This window comes from Microtus pennsylvanicus, chromosome X (assembly GCF_037038515.1).
Source record: "Microtus pennsylvanicus isolate mMicPen1 chromosome X, mMicPen1.hap1, whole genome shotgun sequence".
NCBI classification, from domain to species: domain Eukaryota; kingdom Metazoa; phylum Chordata; class Mammalia; order Rodentia; family Cricetidae; genus Microtus; species Microtus pennsylvanicus.
The window spans coordinates 53,907,862-53,934,916 of NC_134601.1; the positions used below are offsets into that span (position 1 = coordinate 53,907,862).

The 27,055-nt window shown below is 43.6% G+C and overlaps 1 protein-coding gene and 1 pseudogene across 1 annotated transcript; one reads left to right on the plus strand and one right to left on the minus strand.

The window, feature by feature from the left end:
* The first annotated feature begins 1,626 nt into the window (after nt 1-1,626).
* On the plus strand, nt 1,627-10,177 carry LOC142840787 (rhox homeobox family member 1-like; annotated as a pseudogene).
* Nucleotides 10,178-18,691: 8,514 nt separating this feature from the next.
* LOC142840342 (uncharacterized) lies at nt 18,692-26,623 on the minus strand. Its single transcript, XM_075956904.1, has 3 exons — nt 26,244-26,623; nt 20,055-20,100; nt 18,692-18,916 (listed from the first exon to the last, which is right to left on the minus strand). Exons 1-3 carry the CDS (start codon nt 26,621-26,623, stop codon nt 18,692-18,694), a joined length of 651 nt encoding a protein of 216 aa, XP_075813019.1.
* Between the last annotated feature and the right edge of the window lie 432 nt (nt 26,624-27,055).

A 27,055-nucleotide genomic window follows, 5' to 3' on the forward strand; every position in this document is an offset into this window, starting at 1 on the left:
TAACCTGTAACTTCAATAAATTTAATATCAATTTTTAGATCGGTTTATTTTTCATGTGTACAGTGTTCTACCTGCATGTATGCCTTCACGCCAGAAGAGGGCACCAGATCTCATTATAGACGGTTGTGATCCACCATGTGGTTAATGGGAATTGAACTCAGAACATCTAGAAGAACAGGTAGTGCCCTTAACCTTTAAGCCATCCCCTTAATATTAATTTTTAAAAGCAATGTTAAACTCTACTTTTCTTTTTATTAATTAATTATTTTCTCAATCACATTTCCTCTCCGTTCTTTCTCTCTTCCCAGACTCATCTAATAACCTGCCTCTTTCCCCCATCTACTTCTTCTCTTTTCAGAAAAGAGCGGCACTCCCATGTATATCAGTCATCTGTGGCATATCAAGTTGCAGCAAGACTAGGCACGTCATCTCCTATTAAGGTTGATAATACAATCCAGTAGGAGGATAAGGTTCCCAAAGCAGATCAGAGGGTCAGAGACATCCCCACTGTTAGGAGCCCCACCAGAAGACCAAGACCATAATTTACACAACTGTAAAATATGGGTAGAGGGCCTAGGTCAGCCCCTTACAAGCTCCCTGAATGGCAGCCGAGTCTCTGTGATCCTCTCTGGACCTAGGTTAGTAAATTCTGTGGTTTCTCTTTTGGTGCCCTTGGCCTCTCTGTTTCCCACAATCCTTTCTCCACCTCTTCCACAGGATTCTCTGAGGTTCACCAGTGTTTGTAGTTCTGCATTTGTTTTCATCAGTCGCTGGGTGAAGGATTGGAGTTTCTTAATGAGATCCTTTTGATATTTTCCAACATCTCAGCCCACTGAGGAAATTTCTTTGAGAATATTAATTGTTTGAATGGAAGCTAGCCCGAGGTTATTTCACTTTTGTATACTTACTGTATATATGGTGATTTCTCAGCTCAAATACTGTTGAGAGCACTTTCAAGCTTCAGGAGTTTGCTGACACTGTGAAAAGGGCAGAGACCCACACAGTGTCAGCCTAGTCAGACATGAGAAGTACTGGGCAGGACATCGTACAGTGACTCTGATGGAGAGTCCCAATCAACCATCTGGAGCATTTTCATTGTTTCAATGGTGACGTCCAGTGTTTTGCAGCGACTTGTCCCCCCAGAATGCTACATAAACTCCACTTCACAAGCATGACACTCCTTCAGGTAGAGGACAGTGTTGGTGTGTTTTCAATGTCCTCTCAAGGAAACTGGGACAAACACTAGCTGACATAACCATGTCCACTTAATTCCCAGATCTTGCAGTGTGCACCCAGTGAGATACAGAAGCTAGCGTTCTCCAGGGGTTCACCCAGAGGCTATGTGCTCAGTATAAATGCATGTCCTCATCCCTACCTGTGCACCTGCAACAGCTTTCTTTCTCCTCCACTCCATTCCTAGAGGCTTTGGTGTACTTGGTTGGATCCATGTTAGATCCATTCTGCACATGCTCCCTAGAGCCACTTTCAGTGGGCACATATCTCCTATAGGGATTGTGTGATGGAAAGAGGACGGATGTGAAACTTGCTAAAAACCCACAGGTTACAAAATCATTACTATCCACAAACCATTTATGGAGATGACACTACTCTCTTTTAGGTCTCATCATGGCTTTCCAATCCCAACATGTGGAACACAGTTTCTACAAACTGAATGAAAATAAGATTGAGATGAGCCTTGATTTTGAACATGAGGCCACTGCAGCAACAGAAATTGTCATCTATGGTGAAGGTTCTCTAAACGGTTCCGACAAAGAACCAGGACATCCCACACCACAAAAATGAAGTGACCCACGTTGTTAACTTCAACTACGTTGGTGATGACATCAGGCATGAGAGCCATGGGAACCACCAAGGGTACAGAAAACCACAGTTGAAGGAGCAGGAGAACGTGGCTGCTGCCAGAGTGCCTCAGGTCTGGCGTACAATGCCACAGGATCCAGTTTGGTCTCACACCCAGGCAGCTGAATTAGTTGGAAGATGTTTTTGAAAAAACTAAGTACCCTGATGAGATCATAAGGTATGTGACTTGTTTCAGTAGCTGTTCCAGCTCCCATCCATCAGCATCTAATTAGGAGGTGTGTTCTTCACACTTGGGGTCCTATCTGCTTTGAGCCCAAGCATTAGGTCTTTGTTTAGTTGCTGGGTATGGGAAGGATGTTTGAGAAGTCAAAGTCAACCTACTCTCTCTCTCTCTCTCTCTCTCTCTCTCTCTCTCTCTCTCTCACACACACACACACACACACACACACACACACACACACACACACGCAGTGTTGAATCTAGAAACTGGTTGGTGCCTCTCAATTTGTTCTTTAAGTTTTCTTTTTGTTTTTTTCTTCCTCCTTCTTATCCTCTTCTTCTTCATGGCCCCCGTTTTATAATGGTAATTGAACTCAAGACCTAGTAGTTTCTTAGCAATCCCTCTACTAGTATAGCATATGATCCTGGTGCTGATTAATGTGGTTATTTTTTTGCAATGAAATGGAGATCTATGAAAAGCCACTTTCATAATTTAGTGCTTACCATCTCTACATAGTTTTGTGTTGGGTGTGATTCATCTCCAGAAATGACTTTCATCTTGCCAAGCTGAAATGCTTTATTTCCCTAACAGCTCCACTTTCCATTTTCTTCTCACAGGAAGGATCTTGCAAAGCGCTTGTTTCTGGGAGAATCCAGAGTGCGGGTTAGTATGTCTGAAAAGGCTTTGGGCAGGACACTCTGCTTCAGGTCATGGTCCATGTTCTTGTATCCACTGTGAAAAGCGAGCGTGGGTGAGAGGTGTCCTTGTATGGGTTATAATAATGACTGACAACTGACTCTTGAAGTTTTCCAGAGTTAAAATGGAACGGGCAGCCATTAAGTGTCTTTTCCCATTATTGGAGACACCGTAGTCTCTTAATTGAAAAAAATAAAAATAAAAAATGCACACAATTTTTTAGCATTTTTATTTTATTTAATTGTCTTTATTGAGCTTTATATTTTTCTCTGCTCCCCTCCCTTTTTCCCTTCTCCCAGTCTCACTGTCCTGTGACCCCCACAATCCCAGTTTACTTAGGAGATCTTGTCTTTTCCTACTTCCTAAGTAGATCGATTTATGCCTGTCTCAGGGTCCTCTTTGTTGTCTCGGTTTCCCGGTATTGCTGGTTTTCTTTGCTTTATGTGTGAAAATTATGTATGAGTGAGTATATATCATATTTGTCTTTCTGTTTCTGAGTTACATAACCAAATATGGTGTTTCCTAGATCTATCCATTTGACTGCAAATTTCAAGATGTCATTATTATTTCTTTACTGTTGTGCACATGTATGAATAATGCTGCTATGAACATATTTGAGCTGATGTTCTTGTGGTGTGATTGAGTATTTGGGGGTGTATTACCAACAGTAGTATTGCTGGATGTGGAGGTGGATTTTTTCCTAATTTTCTTGAAATCGCCATACTTATTTTCAAAGCAGCTGTACAAGTTTACACTCCCACCACCAATGCAGGAGTGTTCCCTTTACCCCACATCCTCCCCAGATAGGTTGTCATCTGTGTTTTAATCATGGCCATTTTTATAGGTGTAAGATAGACTCTTAGAGTTGTTTTGGTTTGCATTTCTCAGATGACTAAGGATGTTGAACATTTCCTCAAATGTCTTTCAGCCATTTGAGATTCACAGAACACTTATAATCAGTATGGGAACATCATATATATAGACAGCATTGAGTATTATATGGTCATGCATATAGGAAAACATTAATGTTAACTGGTATGTGTACAGTGATTAATACTGAAGTCCGGACACTCAGGTCATTTCAGGGAACTTATGTGTACTGTTGTAGTAGGACTCTAAGTGACCTTGGGGACATTCTAATTGATGTAGCAAGCAGTAGGAGAAAAACAAGGCTCTGTTTCAACAAATAAACACTTAGTTATAATGTGGATTAAGTGAAGCCAGAGAGATATTCAGTGCTTCATAATTTGTCCAAGAGTCATGTGGGAAGACACTCACAAGTGCAGATGGTTGGCCCTCCACCTTTGTAAGTTTGTGGAAAGCCAATGTAGAAAGCAACAAAGTTGAACCTTCATGTTCCCCGATGCTGTGTTTAGATTATCTAAAAACAATGCAAAATTGTCATGTCAGTGTTATGAGATGTATGGGGCTGACAGCTTTAAAGGGTTAATTTTGTTACAATTAAACAAAAAGAATAACATTGAGCTCATTTAAGTTAATCGAGTAAAAGAGAAAAAGATCAGGGGATGTTATTGAAAGGCTAAATGCAGTTTGGTACTGAGGAGACGGCCCGAAGGATAAAGCTCTTGCCAAATGAGACTGAGGATCTGAGTTGGGACCCTCAGCATAAAGTTTAGCAGGTGTCAGCTCACCTGTAGTCAGAATCTCTTATTCAGGAGGCAGAGACTGCGGATCCTTAGGGAGACCTAGATTAGCTCAGTTGCTGAGCTGAGGTTCATGGACAACTCTGCCAGTGTAAATCATGTGGGGAGCAAGCTAGGAAGATGCATGACTCTGACCTTGGTCCTCTGCATGCACGAGTGTGCATTTGCACATAGATACACATGCAAATCGCACACCTTTGTAAGTTTTTATGTGTTTGCAAATACATAAAAAGCAAAGGTGCCAAGCCATGGTCAAGTGTGTCTTCTGTTGACTAACTTGAAATCTGAAAATATTCTTTTCCTTTAAAGGAGACTATGTTGAACATGTGGGTTTTTTGAATGTGGGAAAAGATAGAGCTCACTTTTAGGAAGAGATGTAGATATCTTATTTTCAAATGAATTTCTTTCCTCCAGACCGTAAAGACTAATGTTTAGATCATGGGATAAAACCTGAGGCCATGAGCCCAGAGAAACTGACTGCTCCATAGCAAATGAGAAAGGGGAAAGGCAGTGCAGAGTGCTATTCATGCTAACTTCCTTCAGCAAGAATCGGGCAGTCTTAATGTAGGCAAACTCCCTACCTGCAGCAGTAGCTTGTGCAGAATAGCAGTCCTGCCTAGGAGAACCTGATGGCTGACATCCTATCACCACAAGGTGTAAACTACAGTAGGACCAGGCTCAGGTTGGAGAAACTGGTAGAGAAGAGGGAGATTCCCCCAGGATGGAGAGGAAGAGAGATTGGAAAAGAAAGGCTGAAGGAGTGAGGCATTATCCCCCTGTTGAGCTGACAGGACCCTGTACTACAGCACCAGAGAGACAGAGGTGCTGCAGCCCCAGAGACTGATGTGAGGAAGCTCTGGAGACACAGATGCACTGCAGGTTCAGAGAGGCCAATGCACTACAGCTCTAGAGCCTGATGCACTGCAGCTCTAGAGATGCTGATGAATCACAGCGCCAATGAGACTGATGATGCACTGCATCTCTAGAGAGACTGATGGACTATCACTCCAGAGCCATTTGTACTGCAGCTCTAGAGAGACTGATGATGCACTGGATCTCTAGAGAGACTGATGGACTATCACTCCAGAGCCATTTGTACTGCAGCTCTAGAGAGACTGATGATGCACTGGAGCTCCAGAGAGACCTATGGACTGCAACTCCAGAGAGCCTGATGCACTGGAGCTCCAGAGAGTATGATAAACTGCACCTCTAGAGGCCTATGAACTACAGCTCTAGAGTGTAATACACTGCAGTTCCTGAGAAGCTGATGCTCTGCAGCTTTAGAGAAGCTGATGCCGTGCAGCTCTAGAGGCTGATGCACTGCAGGTCCAGAGAAGATGATGCAGTACAGCTCTAGAGGATGAGGAGTATCAGCTCTAGAGATACTGATGTACTTCATATATAGAGGCTGATGCACTATCACTCTAGTGGCCTATGCACTACAGCTCTAGATGCTGATGAACTGCAGCACCAGAGAGAGGCTAATGCATTGCAGCTCCAGAGAGGCTCATTTACATAAGCTCTAGGGGCTGATGCAGTGCATCTCTAGAGGCTGATACACTGCAGAACTAGCTAGATTAGCTAGAGCTAATATGCCAACAGTGACTTAATTAATATAGTTGCTTTGTGATTGTTTCGGGGCTAAGCTAACTGGACAGGTGAGAGCCAACAAGTGGCCTCCACCAAACACACTGGGGCTTTTATTTATTTCATGGAGGCATCATGTTGGTATGTTTGAGTTCCCCTCATGGCTTCTCGTCCTTTGTTGGTCTTCTTTAGACTATACATCCACATAATAGAAGGAGCAGGGATGGAGAGAAATGGCATGGACACAAAGATGTGCAGTTTAATGATTTCCCAATATAATGGACCCTTATTCCCTAGGAGCCTGAGAGGATGGTGACATCTAACAGGTAACTGTGACTGTATTTCCATAGCTGGCTATGTATTAAGGAAGAGGCGGTTTTGTTAACTGCTCTCCACATTGTTACAGATCACATTGCTGTCTGGAGATTCTGCCTAAAAACGGTGCATCTCCTGGTATAAGAATGGAGACCAGGATGCTCTTCATGTTGGCAAAAAGTAGGGGATCACTATCAAGCTTCAACTCTCATTGAGACCATGGCTTTTGTCCTTAGCCCAGAAAACTTTAGAGGGCATGGAAGAGGGCCAGGGCAAAAGTCCATAGGTGACAGTGACCTACCCTTATTACTTACATGATGGAAGCAGTGAATCCCAAGTTATCTGAATGAATTGTCTGAATTGGCTCATTTCCCTAATACTATAGATGACAACATCACATCTCTGTGCAGGCCTCCCTTGCAGAAGTGTTAACTCTCCCAAGTCAATTTGGGAAGGATGTATGTTTGTTTGTTTGTTTGTTTGAGCTGTGGATAGGCTGTGACTTTTCACACTCTTTTGGCAAGTGTGATTCCTTGTAATCACCATACCTGCTTAAGGTGATGGAGCAATAAGAAGCCGTCCATCGATAAATGATGAGCTGAAATCATGGGAGTATAGCGGTTTACTGCAGAGAAATTACGTGTTTTGATGAAGAAAAATATGCCAGAGTAGATTCAGAAACACTGGAATAGAAGGAGAAGATGCTGGAGGGAGAAAAAGGAGAGGAGAATGAAGGAGGAGGAGGAGGAGGAGGACGAGGAGGAGGAGGACGAGGAGGAGGAGGAGGAGCCTGGGAAAGAAGGAGATTTTTTTCTGACAGTTAAGGGGAGGTAGGAAACAGGTATCCCACTATCCTAAGTGGTGAATCTCACAGCACCCCTTGTCCTTCGTGAGATGGGCCCCATTGAGAAGCGTCAGTGGGAGTTAGGATTGAGCTGTCTGTGTAAGGCAGCACAAGCGATTGTATTGTTGAATTGCGTTGATTTCATTTTTATTTTTGGCCTTTAGTACAGAAAATAGATTTTTGTTCCTTTAGAGTCATCCAGCACCTTTGGATCTTCAGCTTTCTGCTTACTCTTCTGCTATGTTTCCTGAGGCTTGAAGGGAGGAGGTTATGAACACATTCCAATTAGGATAGAGCACTCCATAGTTGTGAGCAGAGATGACCACTCACACGGTCTATAGCTAATGGAAAGTCTTTATTCCAGCAGAAAAGGATGACACCCAGGTATCTGGGCATGTAGGCATGGCACCAGGTGTCCAGAACAAGGGGGTTGTGAGGGCATCTTAAAACCTAGATGTCCTAACATCTAGCTCAGCAGATGCAGATGCCTGTGCAGAAGTAAGCAGTTTGAATCAAGCTGTTTACTGAAGCTAAGATAGCAGCTAGCTGGAGGAGGGGTTCATACAAACAGGAAGTTTAACCACAGCTAAGTTAGATAGAATATCCCTGATCTTTGGTCCCTAGAATAGAATTAATTAATTTCCCGTGGGATTCTCCATGACAGAGATCAAAGTCTATTTCTACCTGAAATGGCCTCAACAAGAATAGAAGATGGAGGAACCTCTTCACTGGCTTAAACTGTCACATTTCCCACTAGATCACAGGGCATGAGTCAAATTATTGACTCATCCTGTTCTAGGAGGGCATAGTTGTTTCTAGGGACCAGTAACTTAAATGAGTTTATTTTCTTTTTTTTTTTATTCAAAAGTCCACATAGTTTATCACATACACAACAATGTTTTGTTTTTTTTAATTTATTTATTTATTAAAGATTTCTGTCTCTTCCCCGCCACCGCCTCCCATTTCCCTCCTCCTCCTCCAATTAAGTCCCCCCCAAGCCCGAAAAGCAATCAGGGTTCCCTGTCCTGTGGGAAGTCCAAGGAACCCCCACCTCCATCCAGGTCTAGTAAGTTGAGCATCCAAACTGCCTAGGCTCCCACAAAGCCAGTGCGTGCAGTAGGATCAAAACCCATTGCCATTGTTCTTGAGTTCTCAGTAGTCCTCATTGTCCTCTATGTTCAGCAAGTCCGGTTTTATCCCAGGCGTTTTCAGACCCAGGCCAGCTGGTCTTGCTGAGTTCCCGATAGAACATCCCCATTGTCTCAGTGTGTGGGTGCACCCCTCGCGGTCCTGAGTTCCTTGCTCGTGCTCTCTCTCCTTCTGCTCCTGATTTGGACCTTGAGATTTCAGTCCTGTGCTCCAGTGTGGGTCTCTGTCCCTGTCTCCTTTCATCGCTTGCTGAAGGTTAATATTCAGGAGGATGCCTATATGTTTTTCTTTGGGTTCTCCTTATTTAGCTTCTCTAGGATCACTAATTATAGGCTCAATGTCCTTGGTTTATGGCTAGAAACCAAATATGAGTGAGTACATCCCATGTTCCTCTTTTTGGGTCTGGCTTACCTCACTCAGGATAGTGTTTTCTATTTCCATCCATTTGCATGCAAAATTCAAGAAGTCCTTGTTTTTTATTGCTGAGTAGTACTCTAATATGTTTGAGGCAGTTGGCCTTGCAGGTGAAGAGGCAGGGTGCCACTGTTATTCTGAGCAGGACAAGAATCAATGTTCCAGTTAATGCTGAAACTAAGGTATAGAAGTCCGGTCACCAGAGACTGTTAACAATGTAATGATCTATATCTTCTTTCTTTCCTTCCTTTGAGCTTTTCTCTCTCCCTTTCTTTACCTCCTGCCCTTCTCTTATCTTCTGCTTTCTTTCTTCTTTCTATCGACTATTCTTGTCCCCTCATTTACCCTTTCCACCTTCTTTTCCTCATCATTCCCCAGTCCTTTCTCCTTTACTTATTTAAAAAGCAGTTACTCATGTATGCACTCCGGGCAATGGCAGCCAATTACCACCACCTAATCTTCAGTCCCCTCTACGACCTTAGACCAATTTCCAGGAAGCCTGCTGAAAACCAGACTTATCCAGGCAAAGACCCATCCACTTTCTTGCAGCTTCCTTTCCTGTGCATAGGAGATAAGAGGCCTCTATGGGAGGCCACAGAAACCTCCACAGTTACCCAGCAAGGGCCCTGCATTTTTGTAGACCTTTCATGGATAAAACAGTATAGGGTCATACAGAAAAAGAAATTAGTAATATATTCAGCTTTCTGGCCCTTCAACTTAGATCAGAAATCTTGGGATCATCTCAAACAATCAAATTTGAATAATCTATGGCAGTTATTTCAGCTGTTCCTGCACCTATTTAATCAAAACCAGAATTGGGACGTGTTGTGCCTTTGTTAACATTGATTCAAGGCCAAATATGAGCTCTCCCATCCTTTCTATTATAGGTATATATCATGAGGATTACATAGACATGAATTGTTGTAGTGGGGTGTGACTTTCCAGAGAGTCAGAGGAGATAACTTTATTCTAAGCAGTAGTTCAAGTAAACCAAATAATTCAAGGGCATGATGAGTTACCTTGTCCTTGGCAGAGAGTGTGTAGATTGTAATCCCTGAAAACCTTTTGATATCTGGTCTTCTCCATACCCTGATTTACTGATGCCCGATCTGTTTCTTAGAGTCATATTTCCCATTTCCTTGAAAGGACATAAGAGAGGAAAGGTTCTCCCTAATGAATTTCCCTTTTCCGGTTGTTCTGAATTCCGACTTCCAGGGCTGGGGTTGCTAAGGGTTTTGTGTGTCCTTGGTTACAAAAGTTTGTTCAATCTAAAGCCTCACTGGCATTTACTGTTACACAGAGTTGTTTTAGCCACTTGTGATACTGACTGTTGAATACACTAAAGCCATCTCTTTCACCATGTTATTGCAGAGCTGGTTTAAGAAAAGGAGAGCCCAATACAGGAAACATCAGCAGTCTCAGATTCTCCAGTGTGCATCTGCTGATGGCCAGGACACGTTGCAGTAAAGTTTTGTAGGAGTCCTGAAGCATCATCCTGTCCAGGCACCAGATGAATACAGGATCTTCAGGTGTCACTGACACCTTCTGATGGCTGTGACACCTTATCCCTTCAGCAATAAAGAGATGTGTATTCAAAATATTTCATGTCCTTTTTGGGGGTCAGAAGGGGGGGATGTCTATTATTGAGAAAATATTTAACAGAAAATAAAAGGAAGGGAACAAACCCTGAGTCATCTTTACTACTCCACAAGTCACAAAAGTTTCTCAAGACCGATGGCAATCTCGCACAGACATAATTCTTGTCTGTTGTCACATTGTACCATCCTCACCTTAACTCGACCCTGTGGGAACAAACACCTAAGAACAGAAACAGGACAAGTCTCCAGTGAGAAGACTGTTCACAACAAAAATAGAGAAGATGCATAAACAGGCATGTGTACCGAGGAAACACATCTAGTAGTTTGGTGTGACATAGGAGGCACAGATAGACTGGTTGTAGTACAGCCTTGTATTTAGTAATGTTTGTGGATTTTACAGGCACTGCAGAGAGATGGAGGATGTGAATCCCCATAGCAAGAGTGTCCAGAGGACAGATAACATGTGTACTGAGTGTTTTGTGTGTCATCTTGACACAGGCTAGAGTCATCAGAGAGGAAGAAGCCCCAGTTGAGGAAATGCCTTCACTAGGTTCAACTCAAAGTCATTTTCTCAATTATTCATCAACAGGCAAGAGCCCAGCTTACAGTATAAGGTGCCATTCCTGGGCTGGTTGTCCAGGGTTATAAAAAGAAGCAGACTGAGTAAGCCATGGAAAGCAAGCCAGTAAGCAGCTCTCCTCCATAGCCTCCTCATAAAATCCTGCTTCTGCGAACCTTCCCTGTTTGATTTCCTGTTCTGATTCATGAGTGATGAACAGCAATGCTGAAGTGTACATAAAATAAAAGCCTTCTTCCCCAACTTCCATTTTTCATGGTGTTTTGTCAAAGTGACAGAAACCTTGAGACAACATCCTTCTACTCAAAGAGGAACTGGGAACTCTGGTGCTGGGATTATAAGCACCAAGGTAGATGCTGTATTAGGGACATATACAGGACCTAGAAGGAAGGTAGATTCATTGGGGTGTGTGTGAGGTGGAGCTGGTGAGAAAGACTGCCTGGGATACTACCACAGATTGCAGTCAGGCTCTTAGTATAGTCCTGAGAAACTGACAGGGTCTGGCTACACAAAGTAGGCCTGTGGATCAGAGCCCTACAAATGCAGAGGAAGATTCTGCTGTAGAGACTTAAAAACAGTGAGGGAGGGGCTCACTGTTCCTAATTAGTTCCTGGTGTGAGGCCAGAGAGAGCACCTGCAGCTTCACATTCCAGGAGAGGAGGGCACATATGTGTCTAATATACACATAAGGAGATGATGCCCATTGGGATCTATGTTCTTATCCCATGACTGTCATTCCCACAACAAAACATTCCAAACCAACACACATCTCTTGGGGCCAAACAAATCCCAGAATAAGGGCATAGAAAGATGGCACAGCAAATATGTGATGATGTGGGATTCCCCTCTCTATGTCGTTAAAAGGGAGCTATATGGGCCTATAGAAGTTATTGGGAACAGAGCTAGGTTTGGAAAACTAAACTGAATGCTGGGAAAAAGAAGAGGGAAGCCAGAGAGAAGCTATGTAGCTCCTCCAGAGAGGGATGCCAGAACTTTAGCTGTTAAACCAAAGCCACGTGGCGATACACAGATTAATAGAGATTGGGTTAGATAAGGATATGAGTTAGCCACAAATACGCTTAGGCTATTGGACACACGGCATTGCAAATAATATGGTTTCTGTATGATTATTTCTGGGCTGAGCAGTCAGGAGACACACAAGTGGCCTTCTTGCAACAGCTATAGACCAGTCATGATTTTTCATGGTACATTTTTCACAACCTATGGTGTCTTGCGTTGTAGCGGCGTAAATGAATGCAGGCAGATTGTAAAAAATATATACAGCTTTAATGAAGAAATAGACTTACAGGACCAAGGTTCCCGCAGAGCACAGGAAGCAGAAGGAGTGTGCGGGCTCCCGCGTGCCCAATTTTTAAGTAAACATTCACCAGAGGCAAGCGTGCACCCTAAGGGGCTGGCTTAACCCTACATTGCATCTTCCTGTAACTCCAGCTCCAGGGAAGAGGACACCCTCCTCTGGCCTATACAGGCCCCTGCATGCATACATGTACAGACTCATACACATTATGAAAAATAACATAAGATTTCAATAAGAAGGCCTTGATTGACAATTCTAGGAAACAGATTTTCATCCATGGGTCTTTGTGTACCAGGATCCTTCCAGCTCCTGCCACCATCAGCAGGTGCCCAGTGCATCATGGTTGTGATGTATGTATCTGGACAGGGACATGGCTGCTGTGGAAGTTCAGAAGGTAATTCAATTCTTTTGTATTATTTCAGCTCAAAATTCCACATCACTGACCATTCTAGCAAGGAAATTGAGGCAGCAGGATTGTAAAATAGCTGGACACATTACTTTCATATTCAGGTGTGGAGAGAGGGGAGTGCATTCATGGTTACTAATTGGCTTCGCTGATAGAAATTTACTCAGTTGAATACAGTTCAAGATGCCCTAGCTAGGGAATGGTGTCTCCAAGGTGGGCCAGATCCTCCTATAACAACTAACTCAGACAATTTTCCTCAGATCATCCAGTGTAGATAATCTCTCATTGAGACTCCCTTCCCAGGTTATTGTACTTTGTCTTAAGATGACAATTAAAACAAATTATCCCATAAGGTCAAGGTGCTTGTCACCAAGACGGCAGACCTGAAATTCATCCCCAGGATTTACACGGTGGAGGAAAAATCAGCCCATGAATACTGTCCTCTTCTCTCCACACTGGGAAGTGTCATCCCAATAACCAGCAAAAATAATAAAATAGTAATGACTAATAATGCTACTCCACACTACAATTCATGTGCTGCATGACAGAGCTTGCCTAGTTTGCACCAGGTCCTGATTTAATGTTTAGTCCCTCAAGAAAGTTAAAATATTGCCATTGGCAGGCACAGGTTTCAAACGTTAAAGAAGGTATCAAGGAAAAGTATCGATGTTTTTGATGTTCACAGGGGCTGTATCTGCCCCAGCCCCAAGCTTTGTCAAGACCCACACACAGTAGCAAAGCATAGGGCCTGCCTGGATTCTAGAGATCAGAATTCCAGCAGGTTACCTTCCTTCCCATTTGATCTTTGCCGGCTCAAAGCCACTTCAGGCAGTGACCCGCTAATATATAGAAACACATAAATGGCTTGATCTTGGAAATCTAGAAGCCTGCGTGAAATAGTCACCTGTATAGCAACTCGATATTGCACACAGTTGCCCAGTTATTACTAGGGAGGTATTTGGTTCCCTCTGGGTCCTGGATGATATAAGTCTCCACCTGTCCATTGCATGGTTATTTAGGACATGGACTGCAGGAATATAAAATGGACCCCGAAGCAGCCATCAGCTTAAGAAAGGGACTGGAGCGTGTAATATAAGAATTAATTTTCCTGCTGAGTGCTTTTCACTCTGTCCACTTTTACAAGCATTGCGTGTAGTTTGGAGCTAGTTGAGTCCATCCCACTATCATCTCTGGACTGACTCCTTTATCTAACGTTCACGCTGTACAAGTCAATGTGTGAGGGAGGCTGTGATGAGATTAGTTTGTGCAGGGGGCAGTGGCAATCATGTCCAATAATAGAACAGACAGTTCGGGTTCAGGAAGGAGTCCTTGGTGTTCCCCTTCTCACAGCTCCTATGAGAGGGGTGGAGTACTAAAGTTTTCAGGAAGTTCAAAATCACATCCTAACCCAGACTAGAAACGGCCTCTCAAGGCAGCATGCAACTCAAACAAACTGGAAATTCAATCTCCGACATGCATGTATATGAGCCCATGAAATGTGCTTTTGCAAAAATAAATGGAATGTCTAGAAGCACAGGGTTCAGGTACCACCAGTCTTGGAGCAAAACTGGCCTCCAGGGCCCCTTGTTGGAGGGTTCAAGTACCAGCAGCTGCTCTCCCATCTGGGGAAGTTTCTCCAACTCCCTCTGGCCAGCTCCAAGACCCAACCTGCATGTTCGTTTGATTTCCCCACCTTAAGGTCACCCCAAACATCTCCTGCATCAGTTGTTCCCAAGTATGGGCCCTGAACCAAAGAAAAGCTAAGCTACAACCTGATTTTGGCGATGGCTGCTTTCAGGCCCGTACATCCTGCTGCATCTATACAGAAGTTCCAAGAGGAGCCGGCCCCATGAAGTGGCTGAGCCTGGAGGAAATGTGCAGGAGGCCTGTAACAGGACATCTGACTGCATGGCACCCACAGAAACAGGAATAAGAGCTGAAGCCAGAGGCATTTGTCTCCCCCGGGAGGGCCAGATAGCTATAACAAGGCCAAGAAGAACAAATACAAATCTCCTGCTTGGAGCCCAGACAGCCTCAGGGGGTTTCCTGTTTTAGTCATGCCCTTCCTCCCCAGTCATAGGGCACATTAGCTGAGCCACAGAGCAAACAGTGATGTCCTCAGGTACAGCATCAGAGAACACATGCCTCTCTGCAGTATGCCTTCCGCAGCCCCCATTGGAGCCTGCCAGCCTGAGACTGTACTTACAGATGAGTGGAACTAAATGGAGATCCTGTACCTGGGCTGGGCCGGGTTCTGAATGTCCAGCGCCTTTTCCCAATTCTAGTGACTCTGAGCCCTTGTCTTCCCCTCTGACTCCATGGATGGGAAGCCTGAACAGGAAGAGAAGCTGCCAGTGTTGCTAAACTCCAAAGCCTAGTTTTCCTATCTTTGTCCTGCTGTAGTTCAGGCATATGACCATGGGAGGGTGTGTCCCATACATTCCCATGAGTACCCTGTGCACTAGGGTGTACCCCAGTGCAGTGAACCCAGTTTTATAAGGAGAACAGCTTGGAGATGGTAGGGGGACTGCCAATACTGATATACAGGTCCTTGTCCCGACAGCTTCAGTTAGGGGTCACTGTCATCCGCCAAGTTATCTTCTGCCTTGTGGTATGGGCTTCCTGGGCAGCAGATCAGCCTACCCGAGTTTTCCTGGATTGCCAGTGTTATCTGTCCCTCACTGTGACTTTCACAGGTCTGAAGGTGGCCTGGGACATGATTTTAGGAATATTGTTCTCTTTTCCTCCTGCATCCTATAGTTCGCGTAGTTTCCCTGTCTCCTGCCTATCCCTGTTTTTTCTCTTGATTAACCGAACTAAATCTTCTAAATCTCCATTTAAGCCTCAGGGCAAGAAGAGGGACTGATCAGAAAAAATGTTCCAGGACAGTGTCCACCACGGAGATTGGTCAAGTTCAGAAGAAAGGATACACAGAAAATTCCTGGGAGGCCTTTTCGGAGGAACAAGTCTCTGCTGTTTAATCTCTGAACTCCATGAAATTTTAGTCATGCAAAAGAAGCCAGAAGATCATTCAGGCAGGGGGTACATTAGAGAAGCAAACACCACTATAAATAGTGGAAAGCTGGAAGGCACCTGAAAGAAAACTGAACTTGAAAACTGAATACATTATTGGATGTGAGACATCATTTTTATGTGTAGTCACATGGTCCTGTGCACGGATACACATTGTTGGTGTGAGTTCATGTATGTGTATGCTTCATGGGTGTGGAGAGGAAGGGCAGCTTTTAGTATCACCCTTCAGGTGCAATCCACATTGAAAACGTTTTATTGAAAATAGATTCTTCTCTCATACAGTACCTCCTGACCACAGATTCTCCTTCCTCCACTCCCTAACTCGTTGATATCCTGTGTCCCCCAGATCAGCTATCCACCATTTCCTCTTCAGAGAAGAGCAGGCCTCTAAGACAGAAGAGCCAGATGGGATATAACAAGATATAATAAGACTAGGCAAAAGCCGTCATGCAGATGATGGACAAGACAGCCCAACAAAAGGAAAACATTCACAAAAGCAGGTCAAACAGTTTCCCACTCATAGGAGCCCCATCAAGAACACCAAGCTAACACCCACAACATTCACACAGAGTATCTATTACAGACCCTTGCAGGCCCTATGATTGCTGTTTTGGTCTCCGTGAGTCCATGTGAGCTATGCTTAGTTGATTCAATGAGCCATGTTCTCCTGGTGTCGGCCATCTTCTCTGAGAGTCCACATTCTTTTCAGACAGGGTTTCTTACAGGCCTCCTGCTGTGTTTCCTTCTCAGCTTGCTGTGTGATTTTGGAAACGTCACTTGACCTCTCTGTTTTATTCTCCCCATGCATCAGATGAGTGTATGAAGGCATCATTCTCATGCCTGGCTACATGATACTAGTCATTGCTTCAGCCAGGCTTGCTGCTTCATCCACTAATAAGTCTTGGCACTGTGACAAGGCTGGCCTTTACCTGTTCACTGGATATACCCTTATAGCTCTCAAGCACATTATCTGTATAGACTGAGGCTAATTTTGAGCTTTCTATGTGTTTCACTTCTGGAAACACCGGATGCAGGTGCAGTAAATAGGTCTACACACATCTGTCCACTGTAATCATGACCCTGCCTCTGTTGAAAACTTACCTGCCTTTGGTGATCAAGTGCTGTCTCTTGGCCCTTGTTACTCCACGTAGTAGTCCACGTAGATTCATTGCCTTTGACTTATTCTCTTGAGACCCCTGACTCCTCTTAGTCCCTGCCCTCAAACTCTCCCCCACTTTCTCTTTAGAAAAGGGCAGGCCTCCCATGTATATCACCAGCCATGGCATAACAACACTAGTAAGTCCTTAAAACAACCTTTAATATTTTGACAAGATGAGGTCACTTCTAAACCGTTCTCTCTGAAAAATGACAAAATGAGAATTTGCTGAAGAGGGTCAGAATAGCAATTAAAAATGGGAGAGATTATACTGTGTACTTTCCTTACCTGCTTGCCCTACAGGGGTGGGCAAAAGTAGTAACCACCAACCAGCCCTTCCCTTCCTCCGAGTTTCTGGTTCCATATTTTTCCTGGACATATCTGTTTTGTCAGGAATGTTAGCTGCTTAGACACACACAGCTGCAGCTGCCACTGCCCAGTGCTCATGTCCATGGTCTCCTGATGCTGCTCACACCCCCTTCCCCCAAGACCCTCTCCACAGACACCATGCCAGAATTGGTAGGCTAGTTGTCTTATCATACAAGTCTCAGGAGAGTTCTATATAGGCACCTAGGAGGGTGCAGCAGAACATGAAGCTAGAGAAGTACTGCCCATGAATACTGCTGAGGCACAGCCTTCCCTTGTTCTGCCAGGGACATGTGACAGCTATGTGTTCCAATGACTGCTATGTGTTCCAGTGACCGCTGTGTGTTTCTGTGACTCTATGTGTTCCAGTGACAACTGTGTGTTCCAGTGACTATGTGTTCTACTGAGCACTGTGTTCCAGTGGCTACTATGTGTTCCAGTGATCACTATGTGTTCCAGTGACCTCTATGTGTTCCAGTGCCTGCTGTGTGTTCCAGTGTCTGCTATGTGTTCCAGTGATCACTATGTGTTCGAGTGGCCACTATGTGTTTCAGTGACCACTATGTGTTCCAGTGATCGCTGTGTCTTCCAGTGACTTCTATGTGTTCTAGTGACCACTGTGTGTTCCAGTGGCCACCATGTGCTCCAGTGATCACTATGTGTTCCAGTGACCACTATGTTTTCCAGTGACCACAGTGTGTTCCAGCGACCACTATGTGTTCCAGTGATTACTGTGCATTCCAATAACCACTATGTGTTCCAGTGACTGCTATGTGTTCCAATAACCACTATGTGTTCCAGTGACTGGTATGTGTTCCAGTGACCGCTGTGTGTTCCAGTGACCGCAGTGTGTTCCAGTGACCACTGTGTGTTCCAGCGACCACTATGTGTTCCAGTGATTACTGTGCATTCCAATAACCACTATGTGTTCCAGTGACTGCTATGTGTTCCAATAACCACTATGTGTTCCAGTGTCTGCTATGTGTTGCAGTGACCGCTGTGTGTTCCATTGACCGCAGTGTGTTCCAGCGACCACTATGTGTTCCAGTGATTACTGTGTGTTCCAGTGTCTATGTGTTCTACTGAGCACTGTGTTCCAGTGACCGCTATGTGTTCCGGTGATCACTGTGTGTTCCAGTGACCGCTATGTGTTCCAATAACCACTATGTGTTCCAGTGACCACTATGTGTTTTTCTGGCTTCTATGTGTTCCAGTGACCGCTGTGATTTCCAGTGACCACTATGTGTTCCAGTGGCTGCTATATGTTCCAGTAACCACCATGTGTTCCAGTGACCACTGTGTGTTCCAGTGGTTGCTAAGTGTTCCAGTGACTGCTGTGTGTTCCAGTGAACGTTATGTGTTCCAGTGACTGCTATGTGTTCCAGTGGCTGCTATGCATTCCAATGACCGGTATGTGTTTCTATCCCTCACCTGCTCTGAGCTGACTTCTGTACAAATTGTAATAAAACACATCCTTTTCTGTGGAGGGCACACACAAGTTGTAAATGGATAAACTGTGCTTTATTGCTAATATAAGGAGAGAAAGGTAGGAATATCCTGGCCAGTATGGGCGACAAACTTCCTGCGACACCAGAAGAGCCCATCTCCCACTTGCTCCTGGAGAATGAAGATGTTCTTGGTCTCCACCAGAGTCTTCATATCAAGGTTGTCGTTGATAGCAGGGGAATGCTTTTTTCTCAGTATTGCCCTCTGGTTCTTCCTAAGTTTAGCTCTCTTGTTGTTAAACCAGTCCTGAAATCCGATGGAGAGAAGGGTTCGATTAACATATTTAGCAGTTGCTGCTCTCATTTGACCCTATGAATCTCTTTTGAACCCACAATGCAGTTTTTAAGTGCTCACATGCTTTGTATGGCTGAAGCTACTAGCCATTTCATGGCCAATGACCTGCCTACAGTTTCATAGTTCCTGGTTTGTATGTCACTACCAGAAAAACAAAGAAAAATTCATTACGCACAATACCAAACCCTTTATTCTGCACACCCAATTAGAGTCATGTACCAAGCTCTATGTGCACAGGCTTACAGTTATTCTTTCAAAATTGTCCTTAGAAACAGTCTCCTGTATTCCTGGTGGTCATGAACTCCCTTTGTATTCAAGAACTGACTCCTCTGCCCTAGTGGGAACTTGGGGAAATATTTTTCCTGGATATGAGATATAATAACACCAGAAACTAAATGTAGAACCACCACTGTCTGAATCACCTTTTCAAAACCTTCTAAAAGAAACAAAGAAATTTACCCTCTTGAGCTTTAAGTTCTCTTTCCACATTTGTCTCACATGATAGGAAAATGCTTTAGTTTATGAAAAAATATTTCATGGCTCAATTATCCCATTTCCCCTTTAATTTGTCATTCATTCATTCTTTTACCAAGTGCACATGTTCTGTTTTACAACCAAGATATTCCCTACAGCCACATGATCATTTCCAAGTCACGCTGAGTTTCAAAATGATACTCACCAGGAGACCCCTGTGAAGCACTCTTTTGTGTTACACGGAATCAAATGTTAATTATGCCACACACACACACATGCAAAATATTTATGCAACATAGATACTATATACACACACGTATATATACACATTTATACATACATGAGAGAGACAGACAGACAGAGGTGTAGATGCTATATATTTGGTTTTGCTTTTATTTTAGGATCACAATTGACTGCCCCGCACGGAGTAAACATTAGCTAAAGTTTTCCTTTTCCATTTTTCATTTGCCAAGGTCTCATATTCCAGATCTTTTCCCCCAGCATAAGACACAAGGAAAAAATAAAGTAGTTTCATGTGCCTAGGGCAAAGACATCCATGTCCGGAGGCAACTCTGAGATCAGCACTCTGGTAAACTAAATACGCAGGCTGACTGACCTTCACCTTCTGTTCATCCACATTCATGAGCTCTGCCAGTTCTCTTCTGTGAAGAGAAAAAAGACAAATATTTAATATTCCATCCTAGGCATGGAATTAACTATAATTAGTACATTCCATGTATATTTTAAAATTTAATATCTTGCTCTCCATACTTATTCTTTTTATTTTATTTTTAGAACAATATTATTTTATATACAAATCCCAGTTCCGGCTTACTTTGTAGTAATAAGGAGCGGCGGGGCTGTGTCCCCAACACCCCAGCCGCCTGACTAGCTTATGCCTGAAATAACAACACACAAACTGTATTCATTTAAACACTGCTTGGCCCTTTAGCTCTAGCCCTTACTGGCTAATTCTAATATCCCGATCAACCCATCTCTAATAATCTGTGAGCACCAGTCTTACCAGGAAGATTCTAGCCTAAGTCCATCCTGGGTCGGAGCTGGGGCATGGCATCTCTCTGAGGCGTCTGCTCCAGAGAGGAGAGCTGTGGATTCTGAGCTCACTTTCTCTTCCTCCCAGCGTTCTATTCTGTTTACTCCACCTACCTATGTTCTAACCAATAAAATGGGCCAAGGCAGTTCCTTTATTAGCCAATGACCTTCCTCCATCATTAGTTCTGTTGCAGCCTGACTTCAGGAGGCCCTCCGCCTAGCCCAACGTAATCCCTTAGGTACTCAGCCTCCTGGTGCAGATGCAGAATAACTCTAGTTCTTCCCCACTGCCCCTCTCAGCTCAGCTCCATCCCTTTGTGACTCCCCATTGAAGTGCAAAACAATTCTGCCAAGGACCCTCAGCCACCATACTTGCTGGGACACAGCTACCCACAGCAGCTACACTTGACTGGGACCAAAGGACCCACCCAACAAATACGACACCAGATGTCTACACTAAGAAACACCTCAAACATCATAGCTTCAGATGCCTAGATCCCAGCGCCAAACACAAACATGAATCAATACAACATGCTTCCTCAAGATGTCAGCAACTCTATTGTGATAGGCTATAAGAAAAGCAATTTAGCTGAAGCATAAGACAAGGACTTCAAGACACCAATTATTAATATGTTCAAATACCTTAAAGAAGATCCAAATAAATGTCTGAAAGACCACAAAAACTTGCCAAAAAAAAAAACACAAGTAAAAACAATTCCAGACATGAAAGTAGAATTTAACAAAGAAATAGAATCACCAAAGAAAACCCAGGATGAAATAAAAAGAGAAGTGAAAAACTCAGGATGTCGAACAAAAACTTTATATGAAAGTCTCAACAACAGATTAAAAGACATGGAAGATAGAGTTTCACATCTTGAAGACAAGGTAGAAAAATGAAAATCTTGGTCAAAGAAAGTGTTAAATATTAAAAATAAATATCCAGACATAATTAACCCAGGAAATCTGGGACAATATTTAAACACCATACCTATGAATAATAGGTATAGAGAAGGAGAAAAACACACGCCAAAAGCACAAAAATTCTTTTCAATAAAATCATGAAGGAAAACTCACCCACTCTAAAGAAAGAGATGCTTATTAAGGTACAAGAAGCATACAGAACACCAAATAGACTGGAGCAGAAAAGAAAATACCTTTGCCACATAATTAAAACACTAAAGATATAGAACAAAGAAAGAATATTAAAAGCTTCAAGGGAAAAGGACCAAGTCACATGTAAAGATGGGCCCATTGGAGAGTCTGAATGCCGGGAGGGATTGGTTAGATGTTGTAGAAGCCCTAAGAGACCACAGATGTCAGATCAGACTACTAGATCCAGCAAAACTACTAACCACAGTTAACAGAGAAAGAAAAAACATTTCAAGAGAAAAGCAAATTTGAGCAATTTCTGTCCACCCATACAGCTCGGCAGAAGGCACTAGAAGGAAATTTCAGGCTGAAGAGAGAAAGTTAACTGAATCCAAGAGGACACAAGGAATAAATAATCTCACAATAGTTAATCAAATGATGGAAAAATGCTACACCACAACAAAATAACAGAAATCAGTAAACACCGATCATTAAAAACTATCTAATTTAATGGTCTATATTCTTCCCCACACACACCAGAAAACACAGACTAACAGATTTGGTAAGAAAATGGGATCCATCTTTGTGCTGCATTCAAGAAACAGCTCACAAACCAAGGACAGCAAAGACAGATGTTACCTTAGAGTAACAGGATGGGAAATGGCATTCCAAGCAAACGGAACCAAGATGCAAGCAGGTGTAGCTATTTTAATATCTGAGAGACTTCAAAACAAAACTAATCAGACAAGATAAGAAAGAACACTATATATCCATTAAAGAAAAAAATCCACCAAGAGAAAAAAATTACTATTATAGACATACACCCAGATACACTGAACCTAATAGAATAAAACAGAGAGGTCAAGTTATGTTTCCAAAATCACATAGCAAGCTGAGAAGGAAACACAGCAGGCCTGTAAGAAACCCTGTCTCAAAGAAAGTAATAAATAACCTTGAACTCATTGACACAGGAAAAGACCTTTTGAACAGATCACCAGTAGCACAGGCACTAAGACTAAAAGTTACTAAATGGGACCTCATGAAACTGAAAAGCTTCTGTATGCTTCTGGACAGCAAAGGACACCATCATCAGCACAACACTCCAGGGCAGGCCCCATGTCCAGAGTAGTTGGCCAACACAAAAGATACTGTATTTTGTGTGTGTGTGTGTGTGTGTGAACCTTTTGTTTTGTTCTGTTACTTCTTGTCTTGTTTTCTTTTTTAAGTTTGTCTTCTTTGATTTGGGTTTTGGTTTTGTTGTTTTTTTCTGTTTTTTTCCTTTGTTTTTGAGAAAGAGAATGTTCATGAAGTTGAATGGTTAAGGAGGATATGGGAGGAGTTGGGAGAGAGAAAGAATATGATTAAAATATACTGCATGAAAAATATTTTAATAAAATGTAAATAATTGCTATCTCCCCTCACACCTCTATAAGCAGACTTTTCAGCAACCTTTAGAAGGAGCTTTATGTAGAAGTGGTTTGAAGGGAAGTGTGGGAGCAGTGGACAGGGGGGCTGGGGAGTCTGGGGAGGCTGAGAGTAGTGGGGAGAAGGGAAACTGTAGTAGGGATGTAATGTATGAGAGAGAGAGAGTGGTGGTGGTGCACACCTTTAATCCCAGCACTCGGGAGGCAGAGGCAGGTGGCTCTCTGTGAGTTTGAGACCAGCCTAGTCTACAGAGAGAGTTCCAGGACAGACGGGGCTATTACACAGAGAAACCCTGATTTGAAAATATATATAAACAAAAGAAAAAAGAAAATTTGTATGTATCTATATCTGCCACATACAAATTATACATATTTTGTGACATCAGGAATTGAACCTACAATCCCAGATATGCTAGGCAAGGGGTCTACCACTGAGCTGTATGGTTTTATAATTATATTTGTATTTATGTGTTTTTCAGGCTTATTTTGAAACAGAGTTTCACTAAGCTGCTTCTGCTGACCTTGAGCATCCTCCTGAGCCCTGCAAAACCTGGAAGTGTCTCTCTTTCTGGATCTACTCCCATGTGGCTGAGGTTATAGATCTGTGCCACTAGGTACAGATAACTATGCAAAGTGACGGTCGAATGATATGTTTGTGAGGGCACACAAGTCTTCATTCTTCCGTGTATTTGATCTCTGAAAAATTTTGCACACAAAAAGCAGGCCCCACACAGGCAATACAAATGAAATGATAAATGTGGATGTTTAGCAGATTTTAGTATTTCTGTGTATTGAAAGAAATGATTCTGGGAAGAAAACATTACATGCAATCAGACAGCAAATTTGAACACCAATAACTCACCACAAAACACACCCTGACTTAGATAGGAGAAAAAGACCTTGCTAAAGATGTATTTGACCACGAACATAGGTCACGGTATCCATAAACACAGGGAAATTCAGGCAGCAGTAGTGAAAAGCAGTTCAAACCACACCCAGAAGGTCCTCACACTCAGAAGGTGGCTACTAACAACACCCACAGAATAAAGCACGGTGAGTCCCTGAAGACATTGGAAACATGATGCTCCCTCTGGGGAAATGTCAAATAGTACAGCGCAAAGGAAGGGTGAGGTGGTTCCTCAAATAGTGAGCAGGGATGATCCCATGACACAAGTCTGATTCTGGGTGTGCACCCCGAGTGACTGAGATGGAGTTCTAAAAGCATTTGTCTGCTCCACTAGATCACACCAGTGAAGCACAAGCCACACGGGCCACAGGGAAAATCTGCCCAGATAGCTTTTCACATGGCTGTGCATAGGGGTGTTTGGGTATGACTGACCCCCGAGAAAGCAGAAATTTTGTCTGATGCTAACACACCGACAAGGCTCAAAGACATACTAATCGAGGCAGCTTAGTTCAGGAAGGACAAATTCTGCCTGATTTTCCTTATATGAGGTCCTTAGAGGAATCATATAGAGAGGACAAATAAACAAGAGGGTGTTAGGTGGGGACTAGGGGCATGGAAAGGGCACTTATTTAATGGGTTCAGGTTTTGCTGTGGCGTCATAGAGACTCCCAGGGACCTATCCCCAAATCACTTGAGAAGACTTCAGTCTGCTGAGTTCTCACCTTCAGATTTGATTTAAGCAATGCCCTTTATGTTTCTGTGTTTAATTTTGGACACTTTTTAAACAGAAAGGAACCAAAGGAGTGGTCAGTGAGCATTTTGGAGACCTGGTTTGCACCAGGATGCATGGAAAGTTTAACCTTGGTCACCCAAGAGGTATGGTCTTGAGGGACCAAGAGCTAGACCTGACCTGCAGACATACAGGGAAAGAGGCCTCAAACTATTAAGAGAACAAACTTTCTGCTTCTCTCTCACCCTCTTTACCTGAGCCAAAGGCCTAGTAGGCGTTTTCTCCTGCCGTTGGCTAATTTTCCAGCCTGCTCCCCTATGTTCAAGGTCTGTCCTAAACATGGTTCAGTTTATGAGAGGACTAGTCAGCTGAAAACGTCCAGTTCTCCAAATGAAAACCATTTCGTTTTCAGATTCCCCTTTCTACTTTGTGGGGAGTCTCTCTCTCTCTCTCTCTGTCTCTCTGTCTCTCTGTCTTTCTCTCTCTCTCTCTCCTCTACTCTCCTCTCCTCTCCTCCTCTGTCTCTCTGTCTCTCTCTGTCTCTCTCTGTCTCTCTCTGTCTCTCTCCTCTCCTCCTCCTCCTCTCTCCTCTCCTCCTCCTCCTCTGTGTCTCTGTCTTTCTCTCTCTCTCTCTCTCTCTCTCTCTCTCTCTCTCTCTCTCTCTCTCCACTCCTCTCCTCCTCCTCCTGTCTCTCTCTGTCTCTCTCTGTCTCTCTCTCTCCTCTCTCTCTCTCTCTCTCGCTCTATCTCTCTCTCTCCTCTCCTCTCCTCCTCCTCCTGTCTCTCTCTGTCTCTCTCTCTCCTCTCTCTCTCTGTCTCTCTCTCTCTGTCCCTCTCTCTCTCTCTCTCTCTCTCTCTCTCTCTCTCTCTCTCTCTCTCTCTCTCTCTCTCTCGCATGCCTCACTGTGTGTGTTTCCTACTTCACTTTTAGTACTTTTAGTAAGTACCATTGCCGCCTGTTGTGCCCGGGATCTCCCTGCCTTTGAATTCTTTAATGGATGGAGAAAACAGACTTTACTTAGGACTTCTAGACAACAACTCCCCTTAAACATCATCAAAGAGTCAGGTGAAGATTGTGGATTCAGGGCCAAGAATGGATAGGAAGTCAAGCCTGATGACACAAACCAGTAATCTCAGCTACTGAAGAAGCTGTGGCAGAAGGATCGATCACAACTTCAAGGACTGATTGGGCTACCAAGTCGGTTCAAGTCCAGCCTGTACAACTCAGACTCCGATTCAACAAAACTAAAAAGAGGCTGTGGTCCCCTACATGCAACACAGCTCATGCAGGGAGCCTGAGATTCCTTTACAAAAAAAGCCACCTCTGTCTGCTGCATGGGTCACCCTCAAGTTTCGCGGCTTTCTTCCTCAGAGTGAGGCCAATGCCCTTAGCTCGCCAGAGGGCGCACTCCTGTGGCTCCCACCTAGGCTCCCGTGCGCTGAGGTTCCCTGAGGAGCTTGTACCTCAGTGGCAAAAAGCTATGCTTATTATGAGTCAGTATTCTGAATCTCAAAAATATTACAAACTTTCAACAAGACTGAGGAGAGGCCAGGGGAGAGGAGAAGGAGCCCAAAGTCCTAAAGGACAGACCCGATACATACCGTCTGATGGCGTCTGGGTACTGAGTTTCTTCAAAGACTGCTCGCAGTTCCCACAGCTGTCCAGGCGTGAATATGTATGGTTTCTGGCGAATCTTGACTAATGGCTGTTCACTGGCTTCGACCATGTTCATGGCCATCTCCATCTCTTCTTGCTCAATGTCTTGGCTGTTACTTATATCCCAGTCCTGGTAGCTGTGGTCGTCGACAGAGCTCTTCTGGCCCTCACAGAACAGATTATTCAGGGCCTCTATGACTCCCTGGTCAAAGCTGCCACTGTTTATCGTGTAGGCCACTGTTTTCTCAGGTTCAGTCATTATTTCTTCCTCATAGAAGTTCACCCGGTAAAAGTCATAGTCGAAGTAGAAGTACTTGCGGGCCATGATCTGAGCGCATCAGAAAGCGCCCCCTTGTGGGTTCTGAAATGGCTGTGCGCCTTGAAGCCCCCTGAGGAACTGTCTGGGATTTTCAGGCTAAAATTGTTACTCCAGACTGCTATCGCTGCTATTGGCTTTCAACTCACAGCCCTGGGTGAGGCTCTAGTTTAGGCATACAAGGGGTGGAGTGTGGGCACGAACTTGTACATGGAATAATGACAGTTGCAATAAGTAGTGTTGGGGAAAAAATAAAAAAAATAGAAATAAATAAAAAAGACTGCTTGAAGGAGATCACTAGTTTTCTGACTTGCTTGAGAAAGAAACCAGCAGTTGGTCCTGAGCTGAGGAGTTTCTTTTAGATCTACGAGCAAATCTTGACGATGCTTGAGAATGCATTTAAAGGTGATTTAGAGGTGGAGGAAGGATATGAATAAAAAT